At 40.5% G+C, this 20089-nt stretch overlaps 1 protein-coding gene across 2 annotated transcripts in view; it reads right to left on the bottom strand.

Moving 5' to 3' along the window:
• The window catches only part of LOC134143099 (VPS10 domain-containing receptor SorCS1-like), a 300888-nt gene that overhangs the window by 19639 nt on the left and 261160 nt on the right, over positions 1-20089 (bottom strand). For both annotated transcript variants that reach the window (XM_062580829.1, XM_062580831.1), the window contains exons 19-22: positions 10614-10800; positions 5541-5674; positions 3324-3447; positions 2240-2352 (exon numbers count right to left, since the gene is read on the bottom strand). In XM_062580829.1, the coding sequence (XP_062436813.1) occupies positions 2240-2352; positions 3324-3447; positions 5541-5674; positions 10614-10800 (558 nt within the window). The remainder of the gene's footprint in view (positions 1-2239; positions 2353-3323; positions 3448-5540; positions 5675-10613; positions 10801-20089) is intronic.

Here is a 20089-nt window from a genome sequence, read left to right as displayed (position 1 = left end):
CTAAATTTTAAATTTCCAAATACTGACTTCAGTAGGAGGAGAGGGGAAGTCCCCAGCTAGAGCAGCAGACCACAGCAGCTGGATGCAACACAGAGATTTGGCTATGTAATGTAGCTCAAAATCCTCTCAGACACTAATCAGACCTAAGACTCTCCGATTTTTTTCTCCCTTTGAGTTCAAGAGCCAAGACTTGAAACAGCTGCTCACTGGAGAAAATGACAGACTAAGGACAGGGAGTCAGTGAATCTCTGATTACAGATCCCCATTACCTGAGCTAACTCTGTGACTCATGTGTCACTGCTGCCAGCAGGTGCTTCTTGACAAGAGGTCAATGAGGAAGCATCATGTGGAGTAATGAAAATGAAACCCTTCCCCTCCATTGCATACCCAGGAAAAACATAAATAGTTATTGTTGTTGTTGTTTTTCAATAGGGATTTAGAAAAGAACTATAACAATATAAATGTCTCATATATTGGATTGTAAGAAGTCAGGGCTGGCATTATTTGTGTATGAATGTTTGGTCTAAAAAGTCAAGAGAAAGACACAGAATTAGCAGAAAATAGAAAATCTTCATTTTCTGAGGCAGGGAATGCTATTTTTATCTGGAAGCTTTTGGGGTAATCTGCTCAATTCATTCTTGTTTTCTTCATGAGAAGTGGGAAACAGGACTTAAAAAATCAATGACTTGAGAAAATCATTATGATCATAATACAAAATAATTTATTTTGTGATAATCTGAAATTATCCCTTCTTACAGAGAAGATCAGATTTTAGTAGAGAACTAAATTTCCTGAGCAGAATTTTTACCCTAGTATATGGAACTCTATAATAATAGCATAATCCTTTAATAAAAGTTCATAAAAATTCTATAGCACAGCTATATTTTTCTATTGAATTATTTAGTTATTCAACTTATTTTTATACAGAGTTTAATTGCCGTGGAAATATATTGGTTTTATCTTTAGTTTTTATAGGAACTTCTCACAAAGGCTTGTTTAAGGTGAATCATTTAGCTATATAGAGTGGTAATTAGCTATCAAAAATATCTTTTCTTTTTTTTACTCAATTCAAATAAACAAAAACTACTTTGTGTTTTCACCACTCTGCTTTGAAATGTGGCTTTAGTATTGTGGTTTTATAATCCTTACTTCATGGCTTGATTTTGTTTTACTGAGTTGTTTTTATACTAAAAATTCATCTTAAAGATAAGTGGATCCTTGCATACTTGATTCAGACATAAACAAGTCAAAAGATCACAGAACAAGCTCCAAGCTTCTTCTTTTCCTCCCCACCTCCCCACCTGCTGTCTTTGGAGGAGTTTGAAGAAAAAATTTCAGAAACAACCCAAGGCTTTTGGGGGGTAGGGAGCTTTTCTTAAAAAAAAAAAAAAAAAAAAAAAATCTCCTCAAATTTTAGGTTTGTCAATATTAATAGAAAGGTTATATGTTCATTTGTGGCATCTTCTGTGTAAAAAGACTGGAAAGGCCTTGGGCACTAATCATGCACCCACAAATCCACTTCAAACATTTCCTGACATTATTTTTTCTGCTGAGTTGAAAAACCACAGTTGCCTCTTCTACCTTTTCTCAGCCTCTCAGTTTGAAACCAAAACCTGCAGGTAGATAACAATATTTTTATGACATTCTTTTCTACCATTAGGGAAGGAATTTCAGAGCTTCTTCATATTGCTGATGGGCAAAATGTCATCCAGCCCTGACCCATGACCCTTAAGTTATATGAAAGACATAAAGCACTTATTGTGGTGCTCTTCTCTGTAGTGAAAATTGTCTTCATTTTGTCTCCTAAGTCTCTTAGAGCAAATTTGCTATTCCATTAAAATAGCCTTAGCCTTACTTTCCACTGCTGTATAAGAATAGCAGTAAAAGAAGCAAGAACTGCTATGCAGCAGTAAAGACATTTCGACATCTCTAGGCAGATATAAGTTGTTTGTTCGCTCTATACCCTTTTCTAAGAAATATTCCATATAATCCACTATTATTAAAAATATAAATTAAAGGTTGACTCTGAGCATCAGACTGTCATAAGATAGGATAATTTCACCTTAAGAAAGGACAATTTCACCTGTCTAAAATGTAGACATCTAGCCTCAGACACTTGCCTAGGTTCCTTTTACAGTTACTGAAGATGGAAAGACACCTCAAGAGAACAACTGATTTAGCCTTAAGGTGTAAAGTAGAAATTAGAACTACAGTAATGCAGATTATGCACATTGCTTACCTCCACCAGAGCTCTCTTGACTACTCTGCTGATGTCCCTTCTCCACTCTGGAATATCCGGATTGTAGTCATCCAGGTTTGCAGAGAATGATAACCGGAGGGATTGAAAATGCTCTGTAGATACAATGACATGATCGTGAGGCAAATAAAGACGGTGAAATACCTCATTGCCAAACAAGTTGTGATGTCCTTGTGGAGTGGGCAGAATCTACTGAAACCAGCCACAATTTGTGGTCTGCTTTTCTTTATCAGTCTGCAGGTGATACACAGACTGTCTGTGAGGTTCACTCCTAGAGTGTCACACAACAGAGAAGAATGACCCTTCATGGATGAAAAGCACTGGAAAGGGAGTTGTATTGAGAACGCAATTGAAATGTTACCCTAATCTTGACTTCTGAAAGTAAGCAACCCTGTAAAGAAGGCTGTGTTTGTCCTTTCATGGACATGCCCCAGACACAAGAAATCTTAGCTCAAAGGAAGGAGACTTGGGTAAAGAATGAGCGAGAACTAGCCTTGGAAAATGCATTTCTTGATTTCTGTTACCATTAGCAGAGACAGAGATAACCAGATAGTTGTGATCACATGCTTATTATGAACTGCTAAAACTGTGATTCCCAGTGGTTCTTTAGCTATACCTACACATTAGTGTGCCCTAACTGTTTCTAAGGCCTGAGTACAATACTGAACCAGTACATGTTTCTATACAGGACCACAGCACATAGCACAGCTTTCAAGTCAAGCAGCTTTTGCATGAGTTAAGATGCATCTACTGGCCAAGAGGGGGTTAACTAGCTAGCAAAATGACAATGTTTTGACAAATATGCTGGGATGTCATGATATAGCGATAGGCCAGATGTAGGAGGGCTCTGGGTAGAAGGTCAAGATTTTGAGATCATCCAGGCAGCTCTTGGTCCAGATTAATGTCAGGCAGTTGCTTTCAGTGATGTTATGCCAAATTGATACCACTGGAACCAAGCTTAGAATCTCATTCAAAGCACCCTGAAATAAAAATCTCACATTGCCATCAGGTATCCTGGCTTTCTAGCTGTTGATTTCCTATGTGAAATAAAGGGAGAAGGGCTCACCATACACAGCAATAGTCTTTGTATCCTGCAGAATGGTGTTTCCTGCTGAGACCTGAACGGTGATGGTATTCATCCCTTCCACAGAGAATGTAAATGTGATGCTGCCCTCCAATGTGATCAGTGGCTGTGAATATGTGAGAAAAGGAAAAAAAAATGAAGTTAATTTGGCTGGAAAGGAAAATCAAGTATGAGTTTGGCTCTTCAGCCTATTTGAGAGGATCTGGGGTTAACTCCAGCTCTGAAACTTAAACATTTAATGAGAAGGAGTCCTTTGACATGGAAGCCAATTTTCAGGAGAGGGCCCAGGGATCCAGGTGAAGATGTCCTCCTGGAGCTCAGAGCAGGATACCTACAATTTCCAAAGGGGTTAAGTTTTAAGATCCTAGCATTTCCTAGTGACTGTATCTAGGAGCCTTCCTCCTTTAGCATGCTGACTAAGCATTCTGGATCCCACACACAAGTCTCAGAGGCACACACAGCTCCTAATGGGAGCTACAGCTACAAGACTCACTGCTCTGGTGGCACACTTTGCTAGAACTAGCTGTAAATGATCTGTTTAAAGTCGTACAAGGAATTTGTGATAGAACCAGGAGTGAAATCAAAATTACCCAGTTGCTCTTATATGCAATCTTTAGCTATGGAGAAGTTATTTTTGGAGAGTGACGGTGTTTAGAGGACACAGGTCTCCTCAGCTTGTTTTGCTGTGAAAAACAGTTTATCCGTGAGCTGTATCCTCTTTCAGCAGTCTCTGCCTTAACCTCTATTTTCCTTTATTAATGAACCCTGGGTGAGATCTTCAAAGCACTCAGTATTAAGTGGAACTCTGCTCCCATTGTAGTCTGTAGTAAAACTCCCACTTCAGTGAGAACAGTTAGACCAACTCTGATCACTTATGAGCTTAGTAGATCAGAGGGAAGGTTAAAAGGTGACAATCATGGCCTGTAAGTACCTCTGGGGGGAGATGATTTCTGATACTACAGAGAGTTCTTTAATCTACATAGGAAGGCGTAACAAGATCCAACAGCTTGCAACTGAAGCTAGATAAATTCAGACTACAAACACAGTGCATGTGTTTAATGCTCAGGATAATTAGCTGAGGGGAAATAGTCAGGGGATAGGATAAGAAAGAGAAGCAGTGATTTCTCCATCATCTGAGGGAAATTATTACTGTAAAACAAAACAAAACAAAAAGATCAGGTTCTGTCCCAATTACAAAGAGTTAAACAAAGTAGAAAGTACTGATGAAAGTCTCTGAACTGCAGTATACAGAAGATAACCATGTGTTGCTAAAGATCCCATTTGGCTCTACAAAATCCATCAGAATCTCTCCCCTGAGAGACTAATTATGGTCTCTGGGTACTTCAGCCATGAAGACACATAAAGTAACAGTTGCATAATGGCTGTGCAGATTTACCAACTCTCTGCAAGCAAAAAGCTAGCCGAATGTAGTTTATGTTGTTATCACAGCTAATCAAAGTCCAGAGCCAGGGAGGTGTACTGGGAATCATTTCACATCCTGTAGCATGAGACAATAAAGACCTCATGCATATATAGTTTAGCAGAGTGTGGGGGCTCTGCACTGGGTTTAGCATATTTAATGGGAGACACAAAACTGCTGGTAGTCTCTTGTTAGTCACCAGAGGAATGAGGCTTAAATCCTAGGACTATGCAAAGTCAGTTCCAGACATAAAAACAACTTACATTTGCAAGGTTGGCTTCCTAAAAAAAAAAGAAAAACATGCTATATTTTTTGTTAAGGAAGGGGCGGGGTAGGAAATCCACACTAGAAACTCTTTGAGATTTTGGTTCTCTGCATCCACCTTGGATGTAACTGCAGGGAGAAAGGAATTGTCAACTTGCATGAATGCCAAAATGCCCTACGGCTAAGTCACAGCAACAATCACAAAGCAGCTGTTTTGCAAACAACTAATGTATGGAAACAAATTGTTTTCCTTCCACTAACAGCTCAGTTCTTCTATCTATGAGAGCCTGAGCTTTGGCTGCTCTCAGAGAGAGCACAGCAGACCAAACAGCCTACTGAGTTTGGCAGCTCCAAAATTTCAATGTTGATACATTGAAGAACAGGGAATCAGTCTCTTCCTCTGGCTTACAAATGTTTTTACTGTTTAAAAGTATTCTCAGACCCTCTTTTCCTCCCTTCCCAGTCACAGAATTCCTCTAGGATTTTTTTGACCTTGGTCCATGGGGAATACAAACCTCTGTGTTGTTCCCAAACCACCAGACGTAAGTAAGTGTTCCAACTTGGCTTGGCCACAGTACTGCTGTGGCGTTGACCTCTTTGTTCTTCGTGGTGACAAATGGGAGAGATAAGTGAACATGTTCCAAGGGACCTGCCGAGACAGAAACTGCAGGTGAGCTCTTCCTCCCTGTGAAATACCAACCTGGGGGAGAAGGGGGCTTGATAAGAGATCCATTGGTTTTGGAAAGAGGTATCCTCCAAATCACTAGGGGACATGACAGTTAATGTTTTGGCTGTGTGCCATTTGTAAGGAGAGAAACTTAAGATCTGTTCTTAAGATCCGTGGTTTCTAAAAAGGAGCCACCCCTGTGCTGAGCTGAAAAACTCAAACTCTTTACTTCAGGCATGTCACATACTCAAGGACATCATATACGACTTAAACAACAGGAGCAGAGGCATATTACATGAATACAGGCTTCCCTGTGAGGATGTTAGACTATGCACTATGCAGGACAAACAGCTTCAAAGGACATAGCACATTCAGATACAGAGGGTTCATTCACTGACCGATTGCTACAGTTTGATAGACTTCAGCAATACTCTATCTATTTATATTTATAATATATGCTCTATCTATTCATACTAGCTAAAATTCTGTCTCAAGGCAGCCGTTCAGTGTTTGCCTTCATTTTAATGTTACCTTACCCCCTCCTTTTCCTCTATATACTCTTTTATTTCTGTAGTGTAAACAGAACATAATTCATTAGACAAGTGACATCATGCCCAGGGTTACACATTTCACATCTTCCGGAGACAGATGGTCCTTTGTTGTTACATCTTGTCCTATAGATTATTTTTTAACACATGTTCTGACTGTTCGCTTAGAGAACAGAACAACTGTCCTGAAAGTGACAGAAAAAGAGAAAGAAAGATTCTTGAGGTGATCTGGGGCCATGAGTTTCTAAAACAAATTAAGGCCACATCTGACATCTGCAAGCTCCCCAGTGATAAGAAGTGGAGACTACAGCCCTGGAGGATTGATTTCATTGTCCATATGGAATTGAGATACATTGCTAGAGGATCCTTTATATTTCAGGAGAGGATTTTTCATGAAATATCCCATATATATGTCACCATTTAGATCTTGATCTTTAACGAAAGAAGCACCTGACATTTTGGGCCAAGCACCCTATATTCCTATACAGTACACACAGGTAGTGAGGGATGTGTGGAAAAATTCTCCCAAATGAGACTCTATATGCAATGCAAGGACCAGTGCTCCTGACTCATTACTGAAATGCAGCTTTCGCGAGGGTGCAGAAACAGCCACTGCCTAGCTTGACACAGTCCAATTTACAGTCTTCCATTATCAGACAAACCAAAGCTTGCTATAGACCAAACTGGGCTCATTTTTCCTTTGATGAACATAAGATAATAGTCTACTTGCAAATCTATGAGAACACTGTGCTGCTAGATTATTGCCACTCAAGCACTACAGAATTTCACCCTTATGCTTTTAATAGGATTCTCCTGCACAGACACAATTCTATGACCCAGCTGTACCTCCTCTCATCAAGTCTCTGAGAACTGAAAAACAGCAGCTTCCCAGGCTGAACATTCCACAACTCTGCTGTCCTCTGGGATGTTTGCCAAATGCCCAGGGTCAGCATAGATTATAAAAGAAATAAATTTCCAAACACCTGATGTGGTGACAGGAGTGACGATGGTAAAGTCAAATACCTTGCTCTGCAGTGTAACTGTGCACAGCTCCTCTGAATGCATCTCAAGTGACTCTGCACTGCAGAGAATACCCACCATCTCCACAAACCTGCATCCTATATCTGCAAGGAAAGACTATGAAAAAAATGGCTCAAGTGGGCCAATTCTGACCTAGTATTTCTGTGCAAATAGCTCATGGGTCTCAGTGGCTAAAATGCTGAACTATTATCTGGCCAGTAGATGGGGATAGCTCACTCTGTATAGGCCCTTAGTTTTATAGGAGTCTGCATTCTCCTAATTAAGTTTGGAGACAATTTCCATTTCTGAGCTTTTTGTGAAGCCTTTAAGCCATTGTGACTACAGCCCTTCATCTGCCTCAGGAAAAACGGTATACAGGTCCCTGAGAACAGTAAGGGAGAAGCTTCTCTAAAGGTTCACTTGGGCAGGTGATGTTATTTTAATTTATTCAGACAAATGCATGAATAACTTTTCCGGGAAACTTTTCAGCCGGTTAGGACAGTTCAGAGACAGCTTGTTGGCTGGAAAAGTGACAAATGGCATTAAGTCAAAACATTATTTGTATATAATTTTCTGTTCATGCACCCTAAAATCCTCCTGCCTCAAAACAACCTGAATTTCTGGATCCAGGGACATCTTTGCAGTTGACACAACTGCAACAAATGTGCTGCTTCTGTACATTGGCCCAGCAGCTACTGCAGGATGAGGAGGATGTCAGGTGGAGACTTTACTCTGGTCTTTGAGATCACAAACACCTGGTTTCAGTGCCTGCAATTCTACCCTGAGAGAAGTCTTTGAATATAGTTAAGGGGAGGATTTTAGAAGGACCAGACCTGGTTATGCAGCATATCAACATATTATGCAGCATATCAACATATCAAGTTTGTAACAAGGGGGTGACCAGCTAGTGGCCCTTTCAAAAACTCCCTGAGCACTCAGGCTGCACATGAGTTTTCTGAGCATCCTAACAATACTGCATGTGTTTCTATTACACGAACATGTATTTTTACAAAACTCCCCAGTGGCCAGATTCATAGACACCTGAAATGGGCCTCTAACTTACCAGAGAGCGAATGTAAGCATTTAAGTAGGATTTACAAGCTTTTGTGGATCTGGGCTTTAGGCTCTGGAGAGAGACTGGATTTACTGTACATCTTTGTCCTCAGCAAATCTATTGCTAGTCTGAACGGCACCAGGCTCAGTGTGTGACACATTCTGCGGTCCCTAATTCTCCTCATTTAGAGGAGACTTAGATGCACCCCTCAAAGACGTGGGGTCTCTGGGGGTCAGGCATGGACATGCTAGACCTGGCTGCAGTCATCATTTCAGTATTTAAGTCCCATGCTGGTTTTATCTAAATGTAGCACAGAAGTATGTATTTCATCAGCTTCCTAAGTCACATAAACACATCTGAACGTTGTTTCTTTCTTGTTCGCTAAAATAATCAAAGAGACTTTGCAATCCCTCAACAGCTGCAAAAAATGGATAAGCCACTATCTGTGAGGATGAGGGCCGGACACCTGCCTTCTCTTTCCATTCGGGGGTTCTGAGCGAAAGCAGTTGCTGCCTCACATGGCCTCATTACTTTGCAGATAGGCTGAACGTGTGCAACGTCCCTATGGAATTGTCTCTTGTCAAACAGCAAACGATTTCAGACCCTGCTTGCATGAGGCTGTCAGACTCTCCCGTGAAATATCAACCGCCAAAGCACTTCCTCATTTGTTTCCAGTGACCTTTACAAAGACTGAAAAAAAAATGACCCATGGCTCCTATTCAGCTGACTTTCATAACCAGCAGCAGAAACAGGGGGATTTCTGCATTCAGGGCCCATAACTGTTCCCTCACTACTTAGCCAAGCACACCCAAGAAGACAAACCAGAATTTGATTCCAGAACCTTTTGCTACTGCAAGTGTGAGTCTTTTCCACTGAGCCAAATCTGTGCTTGTTGAATTACTGAAGAAATTATGCAGAAGTGTATAAACATCAGCTCCTGAGCAGAGGTCTCTTTCTCTACGCTGCATTGCACACACACAAGATCATAGTTAAACAAGTAAAGAAAAAAAATCTGCATCTTTCTAAAGGCTGAGAACTTACCTTCATTCACCGGTACCTCAATGCAGAAATGATATGAGCTAAGCCCCTAAATCAAAAACCCAAGCTTTAGAGTAAGCTAATTTATGAGTACTGCTATTTTTGCAAGGTATAATTATGCAGTTTTCAAATTTGCAGTGTTGCTGAAAGATTAGGTGACATAAAAATTTGCCACAGACCAGTACCTATCAGGTTAGGGAATCATAAATGGTCCACTATGATCATGAACTGATGCTTTTTCTGAAGGGAGAAGTTCAGGGAGTTATTTGTTTCTGCTCCATTTGCATACCCTCATAAACCTCCAATCCCTCACAACTACACCTCCCATTGCTCTCATCTGTTGATGTGACTGCATCATTAAAGAGCTGCTCTCTCCCACTGAAGAGGCAGCTGCTTTCATGCTACAAAAGTGGAATTAAAGTATATAGAATGTACTAAGTTATTTAGACAACATGTGGAGTCACTTTGATAGAGGCTAAGTAGTATTAAGGCCGTTTTCTGTAACCATAACTTCTTTTTCTTCACTAATTCTGCCACACTGGTACACAGTCCAAAATATAAATAATCAGCCAAAAAGAACCTCACTGAATAAGGCAAATGATGGCCCCAACCAAAATACATTAGGAACATTACAAGCTTTCAATAATAGCCCAACTCTTTGGTTCATAACTGCAAGCTAGAATACACATGAAAGAATACACAGCTAGTTTTAAAGCAAGGACTAAGATACATTTCATTTGTAAATCAGAGACAGTTGAAGTATAAAAAGGTTAAAAATAACAGTAGAAGAGCAATGCAGAGATAATGTTTTTTCTTGTTATACTCTTTAACATCGGGATCTTGGTTCCTATGACAACAGAGAAAGAGAAATGCACTAGTTTCCATCCCAGATGTGGCTGCATTTCATTACAGCACGTAATGTGTGCAAAGTATAAGTCAAGGCTTTTAAAAAAGATTCTGGATATCTTTGTTTTTCTGGAAGTGTAAACATGTTAACAAAGGTGCTTTTTAGAAAGGGTTGGACATTCCTTTGAGGTGTCTCAAATCACATTGTCAAAAATTAGAGGTTAAGCATGGTTTAAAAAGGAAATGTCACTACTGTCTGTGGCTCCTCTTGGTCTGGAATCCTCTGCTGAAGGACAGCCAAACACACGTCATCTCCCATCAATTCCTAGCCAGCTGCAAACCCCCAAACATCGTTACTAAGGGCAAGTAATAATTTTTTAAAGTATGTTGGAAGCTAGCAGTGGGTATAACGTACATGTTACATGCAAGTAGAGCACAGCATTATCAGATCCCAGGCTGTTTTCCACTAGCACGGTCACTCGGAATATGCCCACATTCTGGTAGATGTGCTTGATCCCATCTTCTGTCGAGCTGAGATTGGCATATGACACAGCGATGCCATCTCCAAAATCTACTTGAATGATAGATCTCTGGAGGTCTCCCTGTAGTGACAGAAAAGAAGAAGGGTCAGAATAGATGCTGCTTTTCTTTGAAACAGACTTCCTAGCACCTCAGCTGACCATCCCAGACATCAACAGGCATTCTGGTGGGAGCTACAAAACATGATTTTCAGAGACTGGATCAGACTTAGGACACCTAGACCATCCAGATGATAGTCGCAAGGTCTTACGTGAGCTGAGGAAAGAAAGTCACTTCATCAACTTGCTCAATAACGAATAGAGAGAAGGTGATGCTTCCTGAGATGTGACTCAGCTTGAGTATAACTATGAAGGTGTCCTTCAAGGTACAGTTGTTGCACAAGTTGCCTAATTGTCAGGAGGACTAGGGGTCTTTTGGAAAATAAACTGGCACCTTCCCTCTGACTTTCCTTCTAGTGAAGAACAGAACATAGCAGGATGGTGCTTGCTTACACCTCGTATCAGCATTCACTCAGGATGTGGATAGCTATTGAGATTACTTCTGTCTTTGGAGCAATCTCACAATCTGAGGTTTTGCACTTAAAACCATAAAAAGCAGACTGATAAAAGAGAGAAGAGCCTTTGAGAAGTCCTCTAAGCCATCCACCCTTTCCAAGGGAAGAGTTGACCATATCAAAGCAGCAGGGTGTCAAAAGAACCCCTCCAACCTCACATAGTAAAGGTGACAGCTTACAGCAACTTACAACCTTTTCAGTGGCCTAGTTTACAATGAGCTGGATTTGTATCTACCTCATAGCAACCACCAACACTACTGACACTAAGGGGGACCCTTGCTGCCTGCTTTGCAAGGGAAGGGCTAATGAATAAACCATGCTCATTACACTCTTTTCCTCCTGTCTAGAGAAAATGCTAGCAGCCTAGCAGAGTAGGTTTGTGATATAACTCAGACTGCCACCTTGTGACATTAGTCTCCTAAACTGCTAATCTAGCACATTTCAGAATTGATACAAAAAATAACAAAAAGAGAAAGAAACTAAAAAAAGAGAGAATTTCACAGCTGTAAACAAACAAACAAATACCACAGAACAAAAGCTGAGGATATCAAAGATCAGTATTTTCTATGCCAGAACAGGGATTCTTTTATATGAAACAAGTCTAGAATGGGTTTTGAGCTTCTGCTCCTGAAACTGAATTCCAGCCTGCCTCATACAGTTTCATGAAACTCAAATCAGAGCCATCCAGCTCCGAAAGACATTTACACCTGGAAGAGGGGAGTGATGCCATTTCCTTGTTCTGCTTTACAGGAAAAAAAAAAAAAAAAAAAAAAAAAAAACTAAAAAAAAAACTTTTTTTTTTTTTTGACTTTTTGGTTACAAGGCTTTTTTGGTTCAAAAGATAGAGAACTGAATGAGCACACACAGTGATGCAGACAACCTGTGCCTCGTGCACCACAAACACTGGCAGGACTCTCTTGTCACTAAGCAGTAATATGCTTACGGTGAGGGCCATTTCTGACAGCCAGATGGCTGTACAGCTTGTACTGACCTATATCACAACAGCACCTGCCACGGATCCTCTCCCTTTCAGGTAAGACATAGCACCGTATCTTAACTTTGAGCATTCTTACTCCCTTTGAAAGTGCCCCTCAGTGGCTCTGCACGATCCTTATGCTGGATATGTTCATGCTCACTGGCTGTTGCTATGGAGCGGCTTACTCCACAGTCTGGCGCGCTGAAGCAGCTGCCGCTGTCTGGAAGAATGCCGTTAAATTAATAGCTGAGGGTAGTTCATAAAATTGGCTGAAAGGACATTTAATTTACTTTGGTTTGGTTTTCCCTTTTTTTTTCTCCCTGCCCTGAGAGAGAAGCAGCCCTCTGGATGTCCAACTGGAATGAAAGGTACCACCAGTGTAAACGTCTGGCATCCAGTAGGTTTCCATGCTGGAAAGGGAAATGTGCATGTGTGGGAGTATGAGATGGAGCTGTAATGTAATCTGCACGTTCTTCAGGTTCCCCTCAGTATTTTTATCACTTGTTGTCAAGGCAGAAAGAGTGGGGGCTTGCCTGAAGGGAAATCAGGGAGCATCAGAGCTACACCTGGGGCTGGGCAAGAGAAGCGTTGTCCCAGACACTCTACATTCAGAGGTTACAGACAGAGCCCTTACGCTACGCTGGCACCCTTCCAGGGCTGGGTCTAAGTCTCAGCTTTTGTCCCTGGCCTGACTGCTCTAAGCTCCATTGCTTCTAAAGAGAAGAGAAAAAAAACAATTCTATTGTTCTGTATTAGAGGATCCCATTTTGAAGGTGGGTTAGAAAAGGACAGTCAATGACAGAGACACACACCTAGAGATTCCTGTGGCTATTCCATGCCATTTCCCCTCCTGGTGTCTCTAAAGTATACAGAGGAATGCCTCCATTCTCCACTCGAGAGGACCAGTGTGGACAAAAGTAGTATGAGATGCTAGAGAAGGCCAACTTAATTATCCTGCTTGAAGGGAACATGGGGATCCTGTGCATTAACCCAGCTTCTGGTTGTCATTAGGTAACTCTTAAATGAGTTTCTCTTGGTAATTAACATCGTAACATCTGCAGTCTTCAATGAGATATTGTGAAATCTAGCTGCTCGAGCAATGCAAACCGCTCATGCCTCCATTCAGCAAAGCTCTTAGCAAATTCTTCATCTGAAGCATTACTGTAAGCTTAAGCATAAGCTTACGTTTTTCTGAGACACAAATCACTGAGGCAAGGTCTCCTACAAGTGTTATACAGGGGATCAAACTCAGGCGGATCACAGGGGTCTTGTGAAGAGCAATTAGGAACACAGGAGACAGGTTTAAGTATACAGTTAAGTGCTTTGGCGAGTTATTTGAAAGAAGATGGCAGAGTGCAAAGTCTGAAACATGATGGGAAGTGCTTCAGGTGCTTTTGATGCGATGCCCTGTCTTAGAGAGACAACAGGAGGCACTGAACGGATTATGCCTCCACAGACAGTTGTGGGCATACATGAGCTCCTCGGCTCTGAACCTTCTCCAGAGAGATATATTCACCTGAGCACAGTGCTGGACTTGCACGAAAGGCAGAGAGTGCTCTGGTCTGAAATATCTGGCTGTGCCCTTACGTGCTCTCCCAGTCCTCCAGGCACATCATCATTAGGGTTTTAGTCATCATTTGTTACTAAAAACAGATGACGGCTTTGAACATCATTCAGTAAAGCTACACTGCTGGGACATAAGCTGTCTCCATGATCAAAACTGCAGCACCACAGTGACCCTGCTGGCTTTATCATCTCTGAATATATTTAAGGCCATGCAGTAGCACTGCATCTGAGGTAGCAGATGAAGATGAAAAAGACGACAGCATTGTAGAACAGCCCTGTTTCTGCAAGAGTCAGAGTTAATGCACTAACAAGTGATTTTTCTCTTGTCTCCATTTTCTCTGTAGCCGTGAAACCCATGGTGTCTGCAACTGCTGCTGGGGAAGGGAACCACTGCTTAGGCATACAGGATTTACATTTCAATTTTTCTTCCAAATTCTCCAGGGAAAAGAGATAGTGACAAAGACATTTCCTGAAAATCTAATTGGAGAAGAATTTCAGCTGTTTTTCCTCCAGCCTTCTTCATTTATCTTGGCCTTTCCTATTTTGTTTTAAAACCCTTTGAACTGGAAATATATTTTCTATTCAGTAAAATCCAGGCTATAACACCCTTATGAAAATGCCACATTTTGCAAAGCTGACATTTACAATTTTTAGCTTAGGCAAGGGTTGGGGGGAAAAGAGTCTGTGTTTTTGACTCGTGAAAATGCTTTTTCTAATGTCAGTTAAGAGCACAGGCAGAATAAGACAGAAAGAGAAAGCAAGTGAGCAAGATCAAAACATTTTCTGTATAGCTCATAACTGCTCTACATCAGTCCCAGCTGTCTGTGTCCCAGACAGCTCTGGAGAGCCATTTTTATATGTGGTTGTTTTACCAAGGAATGTTTTGTTTTGCAACAGTTTTATATATACGCATACATCCTTCTAAAATCTCTCCTGATGCTTTTCCCAGCTTTTCCTCATCATATTGACAAACTTAGTGCTACTTGCTGGGGTTTTCTGAAGCTCTGAGCCCAAGTGAGGTGCCCACCGAGCTCCGAGCATCACTTCTGCAGCCACAGAGAAGCATTCTGAAGCCCTCAGCTCTGAGCTGAGTGGTGCCTTTCGCATGTAGCCTCTTTGGCCTTCGCTGCAAGAGTTTTTAATGTCAGTACTCTTAGGCGTCACAGGAGATGACAATTCATTTCCGCATTCAATATCTGTATTTTAATCACACTGAGCTGGTCAACAACCTAATAAATAGCTTGAAAAATAAAAACATATGCCCACAAACTTGGGTATAATCTTAAGTGCATTGCAACAATCTTGATAAAGGCTTTAGTCTAACTAAAGAATTAAGCGTATGCTGAACTTGAAGCACACGAGAAATTCTTTCAGCCTGATGAGAAGCCCTGGAAAATAAAAACAAGTTTCTAGAGACCCCATCTAATGCTCTCCAGGGAAAAAGAAAAAAAACAAAAAAACAAAAAAACTAACAATAATTCAGAAAATAACTGTTTTCTAAATGCCTAGATTTCTAAACAAGAACAAAAGATTTTTTTCCCCAAACCAACGTACATATTTCCTGTTTCTTGACATAAAGAATAAAAATCTAGAGCATATACACAACCTGAATGCTTCCAACAAACTCTCTGAAGCTTCTTGCCTCAGGGTATGCTAGAAACTGCCTATACTGTTTGCAACAATATTGTTACATTTTGATTACTTTTATGCAAGCTGTAATACTTTGGTATATGTGAGATTATGGCTCATTCCAATCAATCTAAAGAGGATTCTGTCTCCAATGTTCTGTTTGAATCACACCCAGAAGGTTGTAATCATGTATTTTCCCTATTAAGTTCTAGTCTTTATATGTAAATTCAAGTATTAAAACAATGAAACACAGTTTGAAGTTTTTAATTTTGGTTCCATGCTTCAGATTTAATTTTAAAGTCTTCAATTATGCATTGACTTGTGTCTCTTCCATACAGATGCTGAAAACAGATTTAATTATCCTCTGCAAGAGGCAGACGCTGCAGTTGTTGGATTGTCTTCCTGAATGAATGTCTCAGAAGTCTGCTTCATGCTCTCTTCAGGTTAACCCCTTTCCCTCTGCGGCATTTTTCCATCATCACAAGAAAAAATATTTTCATTGCAATTGAGTATCTGCTTATGCATGGGATGTCTTTAATCCAGACCCATTTCAAGCATGTGCTTAATTTTAGACATTCAAGTACAGCTTGATCAAGTACTGAAAATCATGCTTTCCTGTGTATATTCCTCCTCAAAAAGAGATGCTCTTAGCTTTGTTAAAAGCAGAAATTGAATGGAAATGTATCTCTTATCAGAGCAAACAGCCTGATGTTTTTCACGTTTCTTTTTTTTTTTAACCAAATCAGTTAACTGTACTAATCAAATCTTTCAGCCTAACTGCCAGTTCTGCCAGCATGACTTAGCTATAATCTTTTTCTTTTCTTTTACAAGACTAGATCTTCTATGCACCACAGGAATCAATAAATACAGCCTCTCAGAGTGATTCACAATAATTTGACTTCTGTGACTGGAGATATATTACAAGAGTGTAGTGCTGTGTGTCTTCATGAAGGAGAAGTTAACTTTCACACATTTCTATGGAATTTCAGCAGTGAATCTAAAAAAGCACAAAACACTCTGATTTCTCCCAATCAACTTGCCATGCAGAAAATGCAATTGTGTATCAGATGGCTGGTGTAGGGAGGGCAGTACCGATCTTTCGCTGTGTATTATTAATAGGAACGTGGTGGTGCTGGTAAGATAAACAGCCATGATTCAGCATGTGCATTAGAAGTTAGCATGAAGGTTTCAGATTTTCATAATCATCACTAACTTGTGATATCAGACGAGGGATCACAGTAGGATACCACAAAGATCTACGGCCTGTGCTGTCAAGTACTACTAGCTTTGCATCTTTAATTTGGGCACATCAACAATCAGAACAACGCTAATGCTAAGCTCATCTCCAGAGACTTCCGCTGAGTTGAATTCCGAATTGTGCTGAACCACAGCGCTGAAACGGGAAATGCTAATAGTACTGACCCACCAGCAGTATCCCCTGAGCTCATTAAATGTACCTGAGACACTATGTACCTTAGGCAACCATTTAATAACACTGTCATTGCAGAAACCATAGCAGTCTCAATGAAGATCAGGGATCCATCTGTATACTCGTGTGATAAAGAGATTTCTCAGGAAACATTATGAACATTCAGTGTGAAAATGAACACTACGGAGGGTACGAGAGGGAAAGGACAGCTCTATTTTCAAACTAGAGAACAAAGACATGGAAAGATTAAGTTTCTTCTGTCAGGTCACACAGGAACTGTTCAGAGTTCAGTTCAGGAATGGGTTCAGATTGCTTCAATTCTAGTCCAGAGTTAAACTGTAAGAACAAATGACTTTTCCCTATGCATTTGGAAGGGAAAACCACCTTAGTCTAATGCTAACATCACAGAGCAGCAGAAAGTAGTCAAAAGTAAGCCAACATCTATGCCCAGTGGAGTGACTTTGGCAAGTGAGAAGTGAGGCAGACCCGGAATGTCAAAGATTTTGACTGTCATTTTATCAAGATAAAAAATAAATTAGAGGAGGCAGTTTCTCTGTGAATTATCTGTAATGAAACAACCAAAGCCCTGAACCTTTCTGCCCTGAATGTCGTTACCATCCGTTTCCTCAGCAAAGATATACGAGCAATCAGATGAAACGTGTTTGAAAGCCATTGTGCTGCAAAGTGTTGTTCTGGAGACTGCTGCTTTTGGTGTCTCTGCTGAGGCAGTACAGCAAACACCACAGGGGTCTGATGTTCTCCCCACAAATAACAACTGGGTTTGTGACAGCAAGGGATCTACATGACCCTGTGATGGGGGACACTGGGATGAAAAACTTCAGCAGCAAAAATGACTTCATAGTTTTTGTTTTGTTTCTGCTGCTGTTCAAAAATAAAACAAGAGAATCTGGGTTGAGAAACAGCTCTGCTGAACGCCCCAGTGTGACAGGCCACACAGCCAGACAGCCATAGGTCTGTGCACAGGGTCAGGGAGAGAAACAAATGATTAACCTGTTAAGTTAGCAGCACTTTGATGCAAAACAAAAATTTGCTTTTAAGCACAACCAGTTTTCTCCTGGGCTGCCATTCAGTGACAAACACACTGTTGCTATTCTGTTTAGCTCAAAGGAAATTTAAAAGCAGATTTACCAGTAGAAGTAGGTGCTCTCCTTACTAAACACTTGCTGAATATTTAGTGCAATGGACCCATGTTAATCATAAAAGGAAATACTGATGCTGTTTTCATCCATTAAGATAACCATGATGCTTTCACCCAGATTAATAAAAGAATGTACCCGGACAAATCTTTCCAGTAGCAGGAGATCAAAGGCACTGATTGTAAGGAGACTTCTACAAAAAGTTTTTAAGAACTTAATCATACATCCTAAAAAGTGACAGGAAAGCTAGATCACTTTGATTATTTAAATATGAGATGTTGGTTGTTGTTGCTTTAAATGATATTTATATGATGCCAAATACAATTGATTTACAGGGAAATTGCATGTGACTCAGGGTTAGAAAAAGTGGGCCAGAATCTCAGATCTCAGCAATCTGCAATGCTCTGGGTGCTGCTGGTTTTGGTGTCTGCACCCTCTTCACTTGCCCAGAGTCCAGTGATTATTTCCTTTTGTGTCTTTTCCATATTAGAACAGTTTTGAATGTGTTCTCCTTGTTTCTCTTCAGAAGACATCTTATTTTCCTGACATTGTGTCAATGTCAGAATGACATAGTCCACAGTCTCAGCCTTAAGAATCACTATAGGAAACCCCTGAGCTGTGGTTCCTGCCCCTGACTCCCACAGCTATGTGCGAACATCAGATTTTCACTGCCAGCACTTGCCTTTTCCTCTCCTCTTAGTAATCATTTCCACTACAGAGACGTAATGATTTTTCAGGGCCTCTGGTGAGCCTGCATCTACAGTTCTTCCTCTTTTTGAGACCTGCCCAGGTGAGTCCTCAGATAGAGCAGAAAGGCCTTGAAAAATAACAACCATACACATCTTAAAAGAACTCTCTTCTCCTTGCTCACCTGCTTCTTCTTAGAAGGTTCAAATGGAACCTAAGCCTGAAGAAAAAGAGCTGGGAGGCTGCAATGTATGGATCAACTGTGTTAAACTTAGGGCTTCAAACAAATTATCTCAAAGGGATGAAGAATTTAAGTTGCGAAGGGACTATGACATGAGTAAGATATGAGCAAAGGCCACTATTTTTTTACATCCTGAGAGCTAAAGGAAGAGTCCCCAACAAAGAGTTAAGTACATAAAATATTAGTCATCACTCCAGGAAGCAAGGGTTGAATAGGATACATCTTCTTCATATGCCCTCAGGGAAAATCATGCATTCACACACAAGCATATCCAGCCTGTTCTGACACCTGATGTTCTTCTCTTCTGTAAAAATAGAGTAGCACAGATTTTGTGAATGCTGAGCAGCCTTGGCTATATATTCTGTACATCTGCACAGGGAAGAACTGAATAGAAATTGGGAAGTTTTACGATATCTCCACCTTGTTTGCAATGGAAGAAAAGGAATTAAATAACTATTCTATAAAAAGGTGACTGTTCTTTTGCCAAGTGGCTTAACTTTTCTAGCGAGTGCTGTGACTTTTTGTTATTGAAATAATTAAATCAGTAAATGTTTTACTGTATATGCAATTACACTGCTATAATCATACTTTATAGTCCTATAGCTTACATATAGCTGGAAAAAATTAATTCTTCATTGAATATGTCTTTTGTTGTAACATGTCAGCTCAAAAGTCATTATCATATTGGGTCAAATTCACCTGAAAGTTTTGCTATTTGCATGCTAGCCTCTTTACATGTACAAATCTAGAAGTAGGAAGTTGGGATTCATCAGGCAGGGAGAGTAATCACCAAGGCTGGAGACTGATCATACTGTTTCAGCCCTCAGGGCAGTTCCTAAACTCTGCCTTATCAGGTATCCTGAAATAAGGGTTCCTTTTAGATTTCCTCAGAAGCTGACTCACATTTCAATACATGCCTTAGGTACTCCCTGACGCATGGCATGAGAAAGACCCCATCTCCTAACGGAGATGATGTTGTTTCCAGACTGTGGAAAATACTGAGGTAGTACTACCAAGACCAGAATCAACAGAAAAGATGGAGAACAATCCAGGGAAGATCCCTGTCTAAGAGAGCAGTCAGGGTACTCATGGGATATGCAAGTTCAAATATCC

The sequence above is a fragment of the Rhea pennata genome, chromosome 7 (genome assembly GCF_028389875.1).
Source record: "Rhea pennata isolate bPtePen1 chromosome 7, bPtePen1.pri, whole genome shotgun sequence".
Classification (NCBI taxonomy): domain Eukaryota; kingdom Metazoa; phylum Chordata; class Aves; order Rheiformes; family Rheidae; genus Rhea; species Rhea pennata.
This window is presented reverse-complemented; position numbering and strand designations above follow the sequence as displayed.